The sequence below is a fragment of the Vanellus vanellus genome (genome assembly GCF_965231255.1).
Source record: "Vanellus vanellus genome assembly, chromosome: 2".
Classification (NCBI taxonomy): Eukaryota; Metazoa; Chordata; class Aves; order Charadriiformes; family Charadriidae; genus Vanellus; species Vanellus vanellus.
The window spans coordinates 131,315,671-131,332,742 of record NC_138906.1 but is presented as its reverse complement, the minus strand read 5'-3'; the positions used below and the strand labels follow the sequence as shown (position 1 = coordinate 131,332,742).

At 41.8% G+C, this 17,072-nt stretch overlaps 1 protein-coding gene across 1 annotated transcript in view; it reads left to right on the top strand.

Annotated features, from left to right (window-relative positions):
• Positions 1-12,914, top strand: part of CYP7B1 (cytochrome P450 family 7 subfamily B member 1) — a gene marked incomplete at both ends in the record, with an annotated part of 123,441 nt that extends 110,527 nt beyond the window's left edge. Inside the window, 4 exons of the mRNA XM_082499383.1 lie at positions 1,004-1,600; positions 2,044-2,250; positions 8,346-8,524; positions 12,618-12,914. Coding sequence (XP_082355509.1) covers positions 1,004-1,600; positions 2,044-2,250; positions 8,346-8,524; positions 12,618-12,914 — 1,280 coding nt within the window. The remainder of the gene's footprint in view (positions 1-1,003; positions 1,601-2,043; positions 2,251-8,345; positions 8,525-12,617) is intronic.
• Positions 12,915-17,072: the final 4,158 nt, after the last annotated feature.

Sequence of the window (17,072 nt, the reverse complement as noted above, 5' to 3'; positions counted from 1 at the left end):
AGCATTTTGATTCATGATAGCTCACCAAAATGCACGTCTTTAGTAGTTGACTTAAAGTTTAGGGAGAAATTGCAGGGTGTTTTCTGGCACGGGCAACTTGCAAAAGCGTCAGACTTGATGCAGTCCTGTTCCTCTGTACAAGCCGCTGAAGGCACGGCTGTGTCACCTCACTGAGTACATGAGGAAGGGTAGGAAGTTGTTGGTGAACTCTGGCACAATGCATGATAGCGCTGGGACAGTGTGTACCCCTCAACGGCACCCATGTTAAACATGGTAGCCGGCTCCATTGTAACCTATGGCTTCAAAATCAAATCTCAAAGGAGTCATTTTATGGATACTAAGCACATTCTTAGCAAAAAGTTAGCGAAACTTCAGGAAAAAAACAGATGTGAGAGAGACTTTGAAAGCTGGAGGCTTGCAGTGTGCAGTTAAAGCTGCAACCAGCAGATTTTGAGTCTCTATGTCATCTGCTTGAAGCAAAGCTGCCGAGGTGGCGTGTTTTCCACTCCAGCCCCCCGCATTCACTTTCCTCTGTGTAGGTGAGTTTGTGTGTGTGTTTCTCCCTTTCTGCTAAAAAACTACAATTTTCAAATGCTGCTACGACTCCACGTTGTCTTTTCGTGAATTATACCAGAGTAGTAAATGATTTATTCCAGAGTGCCACAATTGCAGGTCGTGCCCTACTGTTGGCAAAACCAATAGCTCAGTCTACATAGAAATGGCTTCACGCTGGTTTTAGAAGAGCCATAAAAGTGTACGCAGGTGAAATCTGCATCCTGACAAAGAGAATCTCAATAAAACTTGTTGCATCTTCCTTTTCTTTTTCTTTTCCTTTTTTTTTTTTTTTTGGCTTTGCGTATTTCTTCACAGATCTTTGCTTTAGGGATTTTCTGCGCGTTTTTCTTCCAGACCTTGGCTGGGCTTATTTTCTTCTTTCCTTGTGAAAGTATCACCAGATTATAAAAGTATGCGTGTCTCTCTTTTTTGCTTTTCTTCTATTCAGGTAGATATATTACCTTTATCATGGACCCATTTCAGTATGTCTATGTCATCCGAAATAGCAAGCAACTTGAATTTCATGAATTTGCTGATAAAATGGCTTCCAAAACTTTTGACTACCCAGCCTTGTCGAAAGGAAAATTCCCTGATCTCAAGGAAAACCTGCACAGAATCTACCAGTATCTACAAGGCAAGCCTTTGGATATCATTTCTGACCACATGATGAAAAATCTCCAGGATATATTTGAATGGAAATGCTCACAAGCAACAGATTGGGAAACAGAAAAAATGTACAAATTCTGCTGCTCTGTAATGTTTGAAGCCAGTTTTGTAACACTATATGGAAGAGTTCCTGCTGCAGATGGCCACAAAGTTATTAGTGAAATCAGAGACAAATTTATCAAGTTTGATGCCAGCTTTCCCTATTTAGCTGCAAACATACCGATTGAGTTGCTAGGAGCTACCAAGAAGGTTCGGAAGGAGCTTATACATCATTTTTTACTTCAGAACATGACAAAATGGCTGGGAGGGTCAAAAGTGGTCCAAGCCAGACAAGATATATTTGAGAAATATGAGCTGCTGGGAGATTATGACAAAGCAGGTAGGAAACTTATGAATGATTGCTTGTCTGAAATAAAATAATTTACTATAGACCTTTGAAATAAAAAGGCAAAATGGCGACCTTGAAATTTTTTTATGTTCTTTCTAATTGGCTGATGATAAAATGTTTTACTCTGAAACAACCCTCTATGATAATTGATTTTTTTTTTGTGCTGAGGTGGTAAAACAAGATACTTAATGGTGATAATGAGAAAGATTATAACTGAGCTGCATTTCCTCCCCTTATTCCCCCCACCCCCCCGACATTACATTTCAAACTATTCTCATTAAGCAGAAAATTAGACTTCAGAAGCCTATTGGTCCTCATTAGCATTCACTGATCCTTGGCTGGGTCTGTGTCCTAACATCTTTTAATTAGCACACTGCAAATCTAATCAGTGTAATAAACGCTATTAATCTTCCTTTTCACTTATTTTCTCCCAGCACATCATTTTGCCTTCCTGTGGGCCTCTGTGGGAAACACGATTCCAGCTACATTCTGGGCCATGTATTATCTTCTGCGGCACCCAGAAGCTCTTGCAGCGGTGCGTGACGAGATTGACCATTTGCTGCAGTCAACAGGTCAAAAGAGAGGGCCCACGTATAACATCCACCTCACCAGAGAACAATTGGACAACCTGGTCTACCTAGGTAATTTATTTTTATCTGTTAGGAAGAAAAGAGGGGCTCTCCCGGCAAACTCGGTTTATCACTCATTTCTGTTTACTGAGAAGGTGGAGGACACAGCTGCCTAATTGACATAATAACACCCATTTACATCAATTATAAATTATGTAGTTTATAGCTGTAGATACTCTCATTGCATGTAAACATTAAAGCCTAGGTAATTAACTATGCAAGGTATGCAAAAGGCTAAATCGAAGCTTTGCAATTATTTGAAAAAAAGTTGATGCCTATTAAGTTGTTTGATTCTGAGCATCTGCCGAAGTGTTAATGCATTTCAAATACTTCTGTGTGGTACTGCCAAGAAAGACCCTTTTCTGAAATTAAAGTGGGATAATGTATTTAAACTGCAAATGTAATTTTTTTCACAAGCGGTTTCTTTCTTTCCCTCTCTTCAACAAAACAAAAAGACTTCTAAAGCGAGCGTCACTTGAGCCATGCCTCTGAACAAAATCTAAGAAGGTAAAGCTTTACAGAGTAGAGATGGCGTTTCGTATATTGAAGGAAGTACCTTGACTCAAAATAAGGGAGCTCTAAGTGCGATACAGATCTTCCAGTTCTAGATCCGCGTTTCAGAGGGAGACCCTTGCCAGTTGCCATGAGAAGGTGTTTGATCCAGGAGCTGGATAGGCCTTCAGGGCATCAGCTGACGGTTTCACTTCATTTGCTAGTGAACAGGCACTGGCAAGATAAATGCTAAAATTAGTCCAAGGGAGGAGAGAGGGTGTAGCGGGTAGGAGCCTAACCTTTAAGCACCTGAGAGTCTCCATAGGCAGTGTTTGCAGGATACAAAAGCACAGAGGTTCAATATTCTCTCTTTAAATACTGGAAACGGTCCCCTGTTGCAACTGAGCTCATGACTATATGTTTTGGTAGCTCATGGCCTGAACTGGTGTTCCACTCTTAAAAAAAGCTGTGCCAAGACAGGGTGGTGGAGCAGAGCAGTCTCTGAGCCTGGTTTGGATCTCAGTAGTAGCTGCCTTCTCCAGGACCATCCAATGTGGCACGTCTCAAGAACCTGTGTTCAAACTTGAATTGTTTCTCATAGTACAAACATAAAATCAAGCTTGATCCTGTTACTTTTTTGTTAGATCATTAGTCTTAATCTTATATAGCGTGAGTCCACCAAGGTGGTTTCTACTGGAGTCACAGCTGCTTTGGTGCAGGTTTATCTCTAAGTGATGGAGGATGCTTTTGAAGTAGGGGAGATAGCGGCTGACAAGGACCCTTCTGAAGAATAACATGACATTCTAAGCATTTAATGTGCTTTTAAGAACCACAAGTAAAACTGCTTCACATCAAAGTTAGCATCCACCAAAAAATAATAGAAAAGGAAAGTTACTGAGCATCAAGAAGAGTAAGAGAGAATTTATTTTGTATTCGGAGACAGAGATAGGAATGGCAAGGAAAAAAAAAAAAAAGAAAGGAAAACCAAAAGCACCCCAGAAGTGTAGGAATAAGGAAAATAAAAGCATGTACTTCACTAAAACCATCTGGTGCAAAATGGTATGAACAGTTTAAAACATTAACTGTGTCATTCCTCTGCTGCTCCTTGCAATGTTGAAGTACCTTGGTAACGTTTGATTTATGTGTTGAGGGGAAAGTGCCACATCCTACTTTGTAGTATTCTTGTAACACTTTTGTTAAATTTTATAATCGCGTTAAACATAATGTGATATGAACAGAAGCTAGATTTCAATTCTCCTGGCACTTAAGTCATAAAGGGCTGGATACTGTCCCATAAAGTAGTAATATAGAAAAAAAAATCTGTACCATAAGAGAATTAAATTCATGCTTCAGTGGAAAAGGATGTTTTGTTAATAAATGTGTAGGAGGGACAAAGGTCCCAATTTGCATTGCTTGCGCACCAAAAATCCCGTCGCAGGGAGGCTGTGGGCCAGCACTGCCTTTGCCCTTGCAGCGCGTTGACCCCATCCTCTGAGACTGAGCTTTTCCTCTTCCCCCTCACGCCCTGGGCCAGCCCAGAGCACAGAAAACCAGGATTCGTGTCCCTGCTCTTGAGTAAGGCAGACCAGGTGGGATTCTTGTACGCTCATCACCTTGTCATCTCATTCTCCTGTTTTAAGCGCTCTGATTCTCCGTCCTCTTTTTGGCCTACTGTAACAAGAGCCTTTTTTTGGTTTCCTCATGCTATGGAGAGCAAGCAAGTATTGCTAAAAAGCCTTTCTCAGGAAGCAACGTTTTTATTATGGCCAGATTCTTTGGGTCTAGGGAACAACATGGCCTGATTTACTTCCAAATTCAAAGGACAGGTACGTGATTTTTTTATAATTAAAAAAAAAAAAAAAAAGGCTTTCAACCCACAGCAAAACTAGCAAATTTTTGCCCTGATTATTTTTTTTTCCAATGGCATTTCTGGGGCAGCATACTTTGTTTTGTCTACATCAGACTTTTCCCGAAAGCCAAATGCGTGTATTTGTGTGCGCAGAGTAACATACATTATTAGTCCTTATGGCTCACAGCGGAGCTCTAATATGGTAAACGACACATGAGAATGGTCTGTCAGTTTTTATGGTTATAATGGAAACGCAAAGGGTAAAGCAGAGATATACTTAGTGCATGTTTAATGCTAGGCATGTTTAGTCAGTTCGTTTGTTTAATATTGGTCCATTCGTTTATGTGGTGAAGTATTCTTGCCCCAGGTCATTGCTGAATCCCAGATATTTCCTGCAAAAAGAGCACAGCTTGAAAAAATGTTTCATACACAGAAAAGGGTAGGAACCCAAAAGCAGCTAATACGGACACGAATGCTAAGCCTGAAAATTGTTGGTTGGATCGCGAGAAACGAATCTATTTTCCTGGAATGGGCTGGGCAGTAACATTTAGTTCTTAGTAAGATGCAAATGTACTTGTTTCAGATCATCATTTGTGTTGGCACACCGTGATGCCTGCGGGTAAATGACCCCCCCCCAAATATTTGCATACTCGATAGCTATTTTCCTACAATACACTCTAATAATTATAGTACCCTATTACCTGCTATGTGTTAGTGTAAAATTAACAATCCATTATGCACAATAAGTTTTATAAAACATTTACAGATAGAGATCATGTTTAATTAAAATTAACTTGCCTACGAAAGCCAAATGCACTTATGATTCGCAATGACCTTTTATTACCTGCAGTCCCTTGTTTTGGCTGGATGATTGACAGCTTGCTGTTTGGCTACCATGTTGTATTTCAGCTGACAAGACTTTTCATTTTAACTCAATTTGCCTGCCTATCACAAGCTGGTGGCAGGCCAGGCTCAAGTCACCCAGCTTTGCCTCAGCAGCTTGCTCTATTTCTCATTAGTACGCATTTATTCAGTGGAAATTGGAAGACAAATGCTTGAAGGCATGTGAACTAAGTATAGCAAATTAGGGTTTAAAGACTGAATATTTATAAGTATATTGAAACAGTTTTAAAAAAAAAAATCTAGAATGAATTGGAAGCTGAGTGCTAGCTTTAGTATAAGAGAAACGAAGAGAGAAGTGGGAGGATTCTAAGAATAACAATACTATGAGAGATATCTTTCTCTCTTCCCCCCCCCCCCCCCTTTCTCTCTAGAAAATATGTAAAATCTCTCTGACAACACCTTATCAAACAACAGCCTGGCTTCTTTATGTAGCGCTCGCGCAGTGAAGTTTAGCTTCTCGTGTGTGTAAGGAGGGGGGGGGGGAAAAATGAGGGTCATGTTCATTTGCTGCTTGGTTATCCCTTGGTATGCTTTAAATTGCCTTGTTTGTTCGGCACAAGCACAGAAACAGATGTTGCTCTACCGTGCTGGATAATTTACTGTACCTCACGGTGCAGAATGGAAGGCCTCCCAAGCTACCCAGCTGGTCTGTCAGCGGCGATGGCTGGTGTCTGCTGAACTATGACAACTGCAAGTAAAGGCTGCAGTTTTATTGTGCAGTTGTCATTCCTCTCAACGTATAGCTCCGGCGTTTGTGGAAAGCTGACTGTCTATTTTTTTAATGTGAGCCTGCAAAGCCGTGTAAGCTCCATTCTCCTTTGTTGATCATAATGTGACTCATTACTTTTGTCATCTAATGATTATCGGCATGATCGCTCAGAGCGAGAGCCAAGCTCGCCTTCCACACATAACTGGTACTGGAAGGTAAAACAGATTTGTCATTTACGATCTGACCGCTAAGCCACACTTTGTGCTCCATTATTGTGATTAACTTCTGCATAAGATACGCTGCCCAATTGTCATTTGGGATCCGGCAGCGGGCAGGGACTGCCGCGCTTTCTGGGCGGATGTCCGCCGATAGGATGTGACCGCATCGCTTGGGCAGTTGAATGTAAACCCGCTAGTTCACAGTGGCGCTTCAATAATTATTTTTCTTTTGTGTTGGTTTTTTTTTTTTTCTCCCTCCTTCCCCCTTCCTTGTTTGATTTCTGGTGTCGCTACGTATGTTGCCGCCGTTTCCAAATGGTGAACTGGTGTGGAGTTACCAGCCTCATTTGCCGCGGGTTGAAGAGAGTCCGGGAGCGGAGGCTGGACCCTTTCTTTGTACCACGTAAAGTTTTGTTGCCAGAGCGCTGCCAGTTGAAATCTATCGTGTCAGGTGCCTTGTGGCTATCCGCAGTAGAGGCCATCTTCTGGAACCAGGGTTCTTTTCTGGCTTCGTCACCAACAAGCCGATTTGACTCTGCCTGATTATAGTAACGAAGGCAGTCCAAAAGAATATGCACAGACTCACTGTACGTCACATTGAATCACGGCGCTGGCCACACAAAGCTGACCGCAGCCTCATTTCTTTAGACAAATGCATGCTTAAGGAAAAACCTCCTGCAAGAAAGCATCCAGGGCCACTTTATTTGCTATGCATGCTGCACCAGATTTAATTTTTAGTGAAAGAACGTTTGTTATTATTTTTTTTCAGTCATCTACACTGGGTAGCTACTGCCTCTAATAAACCAACCTTTTGGGTGCAGCAGTTACAGTGCCTTGGTGAACACTTAGAGAAGGCTTATTTGATATCAGAGAACATAAATGCAGACACAAATGGATTATTATGTGCAAATGAAACCCTATTTTAGGCTATTTTTCACACTGATGATTAGAAGGAATCAAGTCACATATAACAGCGCCCATACACACTGGTGGAAAAATAGTCAGTTTTGATTACAAAGTGAGAGATGCAGCCCTAGACAGGAGCTACATGCTGATATACATGCTATCAGAATGATTTATGCAAATTATGCATATTATTCCCAAAGGAATTCCTCCTCAAACTGCCAGGATAAATTGCCGGAAATTAGCCATAAAATCTGTCGTGCTAGGAGCAAAAGGTGAAGGCCACTGGGAAAGCAAGGACATTCAGCTTCTGGAGCCTTCCAGGATGTGATGGTGGAGACAGAAATCTTGCTTTCCCTAAGCCTGAAAGGACTATGTTTTGTTTTCTCTTGGCCAATTAAAAGTGTCTTTCTCTCTTAAAATTACCAGGCAAATAATGAATTGCTTTCATTCACTCTGACCATAACAGACACTATCATTTGGCGGCGTAGCGCATTGAAAACAAAATAAATAAATTTAAAAATCCTCAGAATGACTATGGAATTAACAAGCGAAACGATTTTTTCTAACGTATAGTCCTGCCATTACATCCAACAGCTTTTGAAAGGCAAGCTGGAGAGCTCCGTGGATGCTTCCGCTGGTATTTGCTTGTAACCTCTGAAGTATATGTAAATGCGCAAAGCGTTTGTGTCTTTTGATGGCGTTGCTTTCAACGTGATGCCTGAATAATGACTTTCCACCCCAAAATCGGTGCTGCCTACAGTCGACAGGATTTCTCAGCACCATCAGTGAGAATCACATCGGGAGGTTCAGTGTCGTGGCTCCCCGCCCCAGCCCTGCGGGGTTGTTTATTGCCTCCTCCTGGTCTCTGCTTTATGTTTGGTTTGTGGGATTTTTTTCCCTTTTTTTTTCCCTTTAGCCTGCCCTACTAAACCTGTCGAGATTCAGCAGCTGTAGCCCTGTATAACTCCCAATCATCTTCCATATTTCTGACTCTTCCTCCCCTCCCCCCCCCGCTTTTGTTTAATCGCAGAGAGTGCCTTAAACGAGAGTTTACGAATGTGCTCGTCCTCCATGAACATTCGCATCAGCCAGGAGGATTTTGTTCTCAAGCTTGAAGGGAATCAAGAAGTCGGCTTGAGGAAAGGAGACTGGATAGCCCTTTACCCGCAGATTTTGCACATGGACCCTGAGGTCTATGAAGATCCTAAGGTAAACATTCAGCTGGTGCTACTCTTCCTACTCCAGGCGCATGGCAGCAGCCAGGCCTTTTGTGATCTGAGTTCTGGTTGGTTTGTTGTTTTTTTTTTTTACTGCTGTTCCTTCTTGTGGAACAAATCTTCCTACTTGCAGATGTATTTTCTAGAGCCCTATAGGTCAAAGGATTCATGGCCTGAAGAGAGAAATATGGTGATGAGACCGACTGCGACTGCTTTCAAAGGAATTGACAATTGCACATTGACTACCATAAACTTTAGGCTAAATGTGGGTTTTGTTTGACAGTGGATCATTTGATACCCAAGGAGGGCTGAATAATAGAAGGTGGTTTAAATAGCAAATAATGTGGGCCATTTAGCTAAGTGCCCCCAAAGCGTCATTGACTCTCTGAAGCCCTATAATAGCAGTGTCTTACTTGAGCCTTATGCTTTTTCACCTCCCTTCATAGGGATTCCCCCTTTCTCGATCAATTAGTAGAGTGTTGTGAACTTGAGACTGTAAAGCTGTTGCTCTGCAGTGAAGCTCGGAGGGTAATTGTGTCATCTCCTTGTATTTTTCTCTGACGCTCGAGTTAATGAATATCAAAGACTCGAAATTAATCCATCCTGCCTCAGCCTTAATACGGCTTCAGAAGTTCACCACCTGCATGCAAATTGAATAGTCCTTGTCCTGGCTAGGTTGCTCCCCCGAATTGCTGTTCCCAGCCCAGAGTGCCATGGAGGAAGAGCGAGGGTGCAGGCTGAGGCTGGTAAATGCCTCCTTTGTCTGAGAGGCAAGAGCTCGTACCTGATCCATTCTTCATCCACGTTTTCCTAAGCAAATGGCTGTCTCCCAGCCACGCTGATTTCCATCCTTGGCATTTGAGCCAAAGAAGAAGGGAACTGGACCTTTTTACATGTTTATAGACAACCCGTGTCAGAGGCATTGCTCCTTGAGACTCTCCCTTTCAGGAATTTAAGGATATGAGGTTGCAGAGGAAAGATGAGATTCAAGTGCCTTGTTGGTGAGGGACAGCATCTTGCTATGCGGGAGCTCCACCAGCCTCAGTGAGAGGAGGCGTGGAGTGTGTCGGAGTTACCAGGAGTAAGGTGTAGTCACTGGAACGAACACTGGAGCCGTGAAAATGGAAATAACGTCCAGGAGCTGGCTGTCCCCACCCAAAACTGAAGACAAAGCCCACTGAGAAAATTAGGGTTTTAAAAAATAGTCCATATATTGGCAAACAGTTGATTGATATTTCTATCCTTAAAAAGTAACATCCATATATTGGCAAATAGTTGATTAATATTGCTATCCTAAAAAGTAACAACTAACAAATAAGCTTTTTCTCATTTTATTCTTAACACTTTATTTTGGAGAACATTATTGATTTGTCAGAAGTCCATCTGTTTGTTTAAGTCCTAGACCAAAAGCATCAGTGTGGAAACTGATCCCCTCCCTTATCCAATAATTGCCGGAATATATTACCATATTTCCATTGCTTGAATATATCTGCTTAGTATCAGCTCTGCTCAGCTTTCACAGTACAGCTTTAGTTCATATATTTTATCTTTTTGATAGTGAATGAGCAATCCACACATTGCAGTACATTGATTTCAGCACATGGGCCCTCTCGAAAAGTGGGGAAATCACTGTTCTGTTTGGTTCTTAAAATATGCAGTGTGCTTTCAACAATAACTACTGAGGATCAGATAGAGATGGAGAATGAATTTTTTGAAAGGTGCAGTCTTGAGCTTGTCATGTATTTAGGGAAAACTTTCCTGGGAAAACAGGCAGCTTGACGAGATAATTTTGTAGCAATGCTTTTCTCCTGGATACATAAATTTAAGTTCAAGCTATCTTCTGCTTTGGCACCATATTGTATAAGTGTAAGCATGTACTGTTGACCTCTTTCTCCACTCATCAAAACCTAAATAAATGAGTCGGTTTTCTATAAAGTGGATACGTGAACCCCTAAATCCTAACTCGGCTAGTTACAGAGCTCAGTAAATGAACTCTGCAGATTCCATAGAGTGAAATATCAGGAAACCCTGCAGGAGACCCTACGTGGTGGCTTCCCAAACAAAGCTAAATACAAGATGTGGCAGAGAGAGACCTATATCAGTCACATGAGCTTGCTCAATTTTCATAATACTCTTAGCGGGCCGTCCACTCGGAACTTCTTTACCTGTTCTTGCTCTGTGTCATCCCCTTTTCTTTGTCATCAGCCACTCTCTCTCTTTCAAGGAGGCCTTGTGCATGCCTGAAAGTTCCTTTATTGTCAAAAATTAGTCTTTATTTAGCCAGGGAAATAGCTTTTAAGGAAACACTATCCAACCTGAGGGGCTTCAGCAGCACAAGCCTGAGTTTGATGTCATTGTCATTGGCTCCATTCCTGTCTCACACTTGTTTTCCGCTTTCCCAATTCCTTAGACACCAATTCATTTTTTGTTAAAAGCAATTACAACTCTCAGGTGGCTCTTAAGATGACAAAGAAAGCATAAGGTTTCACCCAGTATGTCTATGATTTCAATAGCACAGTTCCTAATTGCTCCAGACGCCAGGAGTGCACCTTGTGGAAGGATTCCAGCAAAGTGAAGAGCTCTGGGTTGGGTTGGGTTGGGTTGGGTTGGGTTGGGTTGGGTTGGGTTGGGTTGGGTTGGTTGATTTTTTTTTAAGCTATTGCAGTTCACATATAGCAGTGCTTTTTTAGACTGTCAGGATTTACATTTCAGGAAGTGAATTTTTAAGGAAGAAGTGGTATTCTGGGCTTTCATTTCTTACAGTGCTTCTTCAAATGAAACAGTAACTTACCGAGGAAAAAAAATGGTATGCTTCTTTTCGGCTGGGGTGCTCAAAGAGACTGAAAAGAATTATTTGTCAGTGGAAACACACGCATAATCACGTCTATCTTTGTGGAAAATCCAGGCCTCTGCCATTTAGAGAAACAAGCTCCTGTTCTTCAACACCCAAAGTTACATCCCCTCCAGTGCGCCTTGTACTTGTTCCCTTTCTCATAGACCACCTCCCCCGCCACTGTTTTTTCTCAACAGCAAGACCTGCAGTACATGGTTTTCAGAGCGTTTAATCTAATGGGTAGGTCGGTATCAGTGTGTTTTTCATCGTGGTGTGGGTTTTTTTAATCAGTTGAGGTTGGTTTCTGTCTGACTGACTTGTTCCCAGCCAGCTCCAAATGGCTGCTGCTATAGCAGATGTATGCAAAGCAGGACAAATGCTAATGAGTGACCATAAGCAAGAAGTGTCTGTCATTTTTATTCAAAGCATGCAGGAGGATTTTGTAAGTGGTTAATTTGCCGTTGACTGAGTGAGGATGCCAGATCTCCTTCATTCAAAAACGTGAATTATCTCTAAACGGGGATCCTGCTACTGGCAAATAGTCAGAAAGATGTTCAATTTATGGAACGTAGGTTACAAGCGCAACTTGAAAGCGCCTTCTTTGTAATGGTCAGTCTCTGGCGGTTGTCCTGCTTTGCGCACAGCTTCCGGAGCAAACCATTTGAAGGTCAGATGTGGCAAATTAAGCAGCAACCATCTCCAGCTGAAGGGAAAATTGACTGCAAAGCATCGGGTCTGGTTTTCGAATAATCTGCACCACTGGGTGCAAAAGAAGGATGGATTTTGCTCTAGCTTGCAAGAACAAGATCAGTGCAATGCATTCATTTATTCATAGGCGTTTGCAGAATTTGGCAGATTATCCTTATTCATGATGTATGTACCACACTGAGCGCGTATGATGCTTTACAAGAAAATTGTCCTTCCACTAAGGTTCATTGTCCCTGCTACAAAGCGGTCAAAATCTAATTACAATCAATATAGGCCAGACACTCAGTGGATGAGACGTGGGAGTTGAAGGAGCTTGATGTAAAAGAGCTAAGCTAAGTAAGTGGATTTAAGGAGCATTCTTTGCAGGGAAGATAATGTGAGTTAATGAAACTTGAGGGTACCAACTAAAAAGGAGAAGCTGTCAGCTCCTTGTCTTCCTCTTCATCTTATTTTCTGGGTTTCAGGAGCGTTACCGTTGTGCAAACAAAGCAACTCATGTAGCTGCCTTGTTAGATATCACGCTCCCTCTCTCTTTTATTTTCAGGAGTATAAGTTCGATCGATACATAGAGAATGGCAAGAAGAAAACCACGTTCTACAAGGGAGGAAGAAAACTGAAGTATTTCCTAATGCCCTTTGGCTCTGGGATCAGCATGTGTCCAGGGAGGTTCCTCGCAATGAACGAGATGAAGATGTTTCTCTTCTTACTATTGGCTCATTTCGATGTAGAACTAGTGGAAAACAAAGCTGTCAGACTTGATAACAGTCGTATGGGCCTTGGTATCCTCCTGCCAGACGTTGATATTGACTTTCGTTACAAGCTAAGGTCCTTCAGAAAGTGAGCGGCTGCCTATATGCCTTCTACTAATCTCCATGTTTGCTCTGTTTCATCACTCAGCTTTGTATTTTTGGAAACATTTGCTTTTCCCTCTCTGCTTTTACCTCCTTCCTCTTCGTTGCTAAGGAGAAAAGCCCTTGGGCTGGAGGTAGATATCAGATGTGGGGACACGCAACCTCAATTTGTCCTGCCTGAGTTGTGACTAGTGAGGTGAGGTGACAAGAGTTTGGCCAAGTTAATAGCCCAATATCCTTACAAGAGGTTCCAACAACTCCCCATACACTTGGCCATGAGTTGAGTAGGATTTACAGGGAGGGTGACATCAAGCTGAATCCAGACCATTTATATGGGAAACGGGCTCAGCAGCCCTCTGTCACAGGGGTTAAATTGGGAGGTCCCATACACCCACCATCTGGAGGCATCTCTGCATCTGCTCATAGAAGCATAATAGTAAGAAAGGGGGAGCTTAATTCTAGAAGGTGAAAGAATTTTTAGAATTATTATTCTAACTTTTTATTTATTCTGTTCCCTTCATGGTCTTGAGTATCGTAGCCCTTAGTTGGGAGATGTGATGGAAGCTGTGTGAGGTGGTGGGGGATGATTTGCAAGAATGTCTTACTGGCAACACATTTCTGACTTCAGTTTTATGTACTGAGGATGAATGCTTTGCTTCTCTTCTTTTTTTTTTTTTTTGGTGCAATGCAAAGAAATTAAAATCTGTGATTTTTTCCTGCAGTCATTTAAAGTCAGAGGGAGGTTCTGTTGATTTTAATAAGCTCTGGATCAAGCCTAAATTATCTATTTTGTCTTTTGAGCCAAAAAAAAGTATATTCTTCAGGGGGAAAATATATGAGCCTGTTTGAAATGATTCTGTCATCTCAAAAATTACCTTCTGTTTGTCGCACTGTTTTCATAGTAACATGTTTGTGTGTTTATTTTGACCATTTCTTGTGTTTGTCTGTTTCTCCAAAAAGGCAAAAGAAGAAGAGGGCTTCAAGGGCAAGCGTGGTATCTCAAACTACTTCTTAACAGTGTTTTACTGTGCCTAAGTTATGCATAGACAGAGTAGTGCGACCTATGTTTGGAGACTTGTCCAGCTACAAATTGGAAAATAGGCTCTTCCCTGGGGCCAAAATTTGGGCCCTGAGCAGCCACAGAAGTTCTCTGTATACCGGCTGCCCAACCTGCTTCACTGGGTGACCAGCTCTTGCTTCAAAAATTAATTTCCTAGTGCGTGAGATCTGAGATTTTTAGACTGTCTCTCTTCCCAGCCATCACTTCAGAGACTGATGAGGATTCTCGTGGCTGTCCACTCTCAATTTGCCAAGATGATAATTGTGATGGGAGAGTAGCCATGTCTGTGGGCCTTACCTTGTGTTCCCAAAAAAACATCTCTTTGGGATGTGCCAGCGTAAGTCCTTTAAAATCAGAAATTTTATTCATCTCTGAAGCACTTGATGGCCTATGGATGGAAACTCTTACATACATACTAAGGATTAGAAATTTTTATTGGTATTTGTGTAGAAGCCTGTTTAGTTATTCTTGTAAAGCACATACCCTAAATACATCAGCATCAGTAGAAAGGCTTTCAGAGATTGGCACAGCCACATTCCAAATCCTCCGAGGAGAAAATTGTGGTTTTGTGAGATGTATTGGATAAACATTTTCTCTTCATATATAATATCAATAATGTCTACAGTGTTGGAGTACGCTTACATTAAATGGGCTTTGTGGTTGATTAAATGCTTTAACTTTGCTTCAACATTTAATCAACAGCAAAAGCTGATTATTGCGTTGTGCCACAGAATAAAATTTGTTTTTATGGAGGGATTCTTGTACTCAAGTTACTTACTGCTGTAGTTACTCTGTAGGAGCTATTCTGTACTCAGCCATAGCTCACAATCCAGTTTGGACATTAGAGCCTGCTTTATGGAGAGAGGAAACGTTGATATCATTATACTGTGGACTGTATTCCATTATTGCTTAAATGTAAGCTGTAAAATGTCTCATGCCACAGTTATGATAAATCTTTCTTTGGCATCCAACTTTGAAACAAAGCTGAAGCAACTGCAAAAATAACAGTAGGTATTTGTTTGAAACATAAGATTTTTTTTTTATAATTGTATTCTATTTTTAGGATTTTGAATTAGAATGTCGCAGGCTGCTGCATAATTTGGTAGGACATAATAGGACTGTGCCAAAAGTACATGGAAATCATTAGTAATTTCAGATTAATTGTTGATCAGTTTGTATAGTATCTATTCTGAACTTAAAAGAACAGCTAGATTGTCTCCAAAACAGCAAATTAAATCTGTAGGGCATGCTTCCATTTAAAAAAGGAAAAAAGGGTCAGAATCTTTCCCAGGAGTTGCAGGAAACCTCCATGAATGCACTTGGAGGCCTTGTGTCAGGGTTGGAGCACACAAGAGGCAAATGTTTTAGAATCATAGAATGGTTTCGGTTGGAAGGGACCTTAAAGATCACCTAGTTTCCCCCCCCCCCCGCTATGGGCAGGGACACCTTCCGCTAGACCAGGTTGCTCAAAGCCTCATCCAGCCTGGCCTTGAACACGTCGGGAGGATACGCTTTGCTTGGAATAAAAGCTAGTTGCTCTTTTTGCTCAAGGACCAAAATAAACAAATGTAAAGCAGGATCTGCCCAGCTTATCCTGGAACTGTGTCCCTGGTGACCCGTGCTCCTGGTAGGTTAGTTTTGCTGGTAAGCAATGGGTCACTGCCTTAGCATACCCCAGCTGCAGAGGAGGTAAGCCTTGCACCCCTGCAAAGTCAGGAGTGCTAGAGCAGGACAGAGGAAATGTTAAGTCCTTCTGGTCCATGGACTCAGCAGCTGAGGAGGTGACTTATTGAGAGTCAGCGGCTGGTCTGACCAGAGTGACTCGGTCTCCGTGAAGCAGGGAGTGAAAGGCCCACGGTGTCACCATTCCTGGTCAGTAAGCCATGGCAGTACAACGGGATGAGTGCGCACCATCCCTGGAGGTCCCAGCTGGAGCCAAGCTGGTCACAGCGTGCTGCACCGAGGAGAGCATGTTTCATGACGTAGGGAGCAATACAGTTTTTGATGACCTCCTCTGCCACAGAACCCCGGAGCGACCAGCTCTTAGTGTCTGTCACTGGGGCACTAAGATGGCAAAGTCATCTAAGCAGAAATGGCAGTGGCGTTTGCAAGGGTTCAGGTGCTGGTGGTGCTGCAGAGGTGAGCCGTGGGAGGCAGGCAGACCTTGTGCTTTCTTGTCCCCCCTCTTCACTTCAGGAGGGGGGGTCTGCCCTGCAAACCCAGCAACGCTTGTCTCATCCGCTGACCCGGTGGGCGTAGGGTCAGGCAGGAGGAGTGCGCGGGTGGCCCTGGAATTTCTCCGCTGGTTCTCTAGTGAAACGGTGCATGTCAGTTCGAGATGTGGCTCGGCTGGTCCGTACCAGCCTCTGACTGTAAGTTGTTGCTGCCTATGACTATACTGATAATATCTTCTGCTACGAAAAAAGAAAACAAAAATAACTTTTTTTTCTCATATAAAATAGGTTTACCTAGTCATATGGCCCTTTATAGCACCCAAGCAGGAAAGTGAATTCATCATCAACTAATGTGAATGCTAAAATGTGATCTTTTTACTCTTATTTTAATTTACAGAGTGTATGTTCTCCGTTTTCCTGCTGGCATTCAGTACTGCTATAAGCTATTGTAAACTTTTTAAACTGTTACATTACTAAAAGGACCATGCTAGTCTATGGGTACCTGTTTGCAAATTAGACTTTCACATCTCTGCCAATATGTCCTAATGTGCTAATATAAAACCGTGTTAAGAGTTGTTTTTTAGTTTATGCTTTTAAGCCGGTTGCATGTCACTGTTTTTGCCATTGCTATTTTTATGAATAATTACTGGTCTGTGAATTTCTCTTGTAGAATTATAAATGATCTTTTATTTCATCATTATTGAACTTTCTGACATTCAAAAGGTTATGAATTGCTCTTAATTGTGCAAACTGACATTTTGTATATAGATGAACACCGATTAGGTTCTACTTTAATAGTTAATGTCTATCATTAAGGCTCTTAGATCAAATAAGGTATATTGTGAATTTCTGAGCAAGAAAATTGAAACTTCATTATTTTAGTAATCTAACATCTTAAGTGAATTTTGTATTTC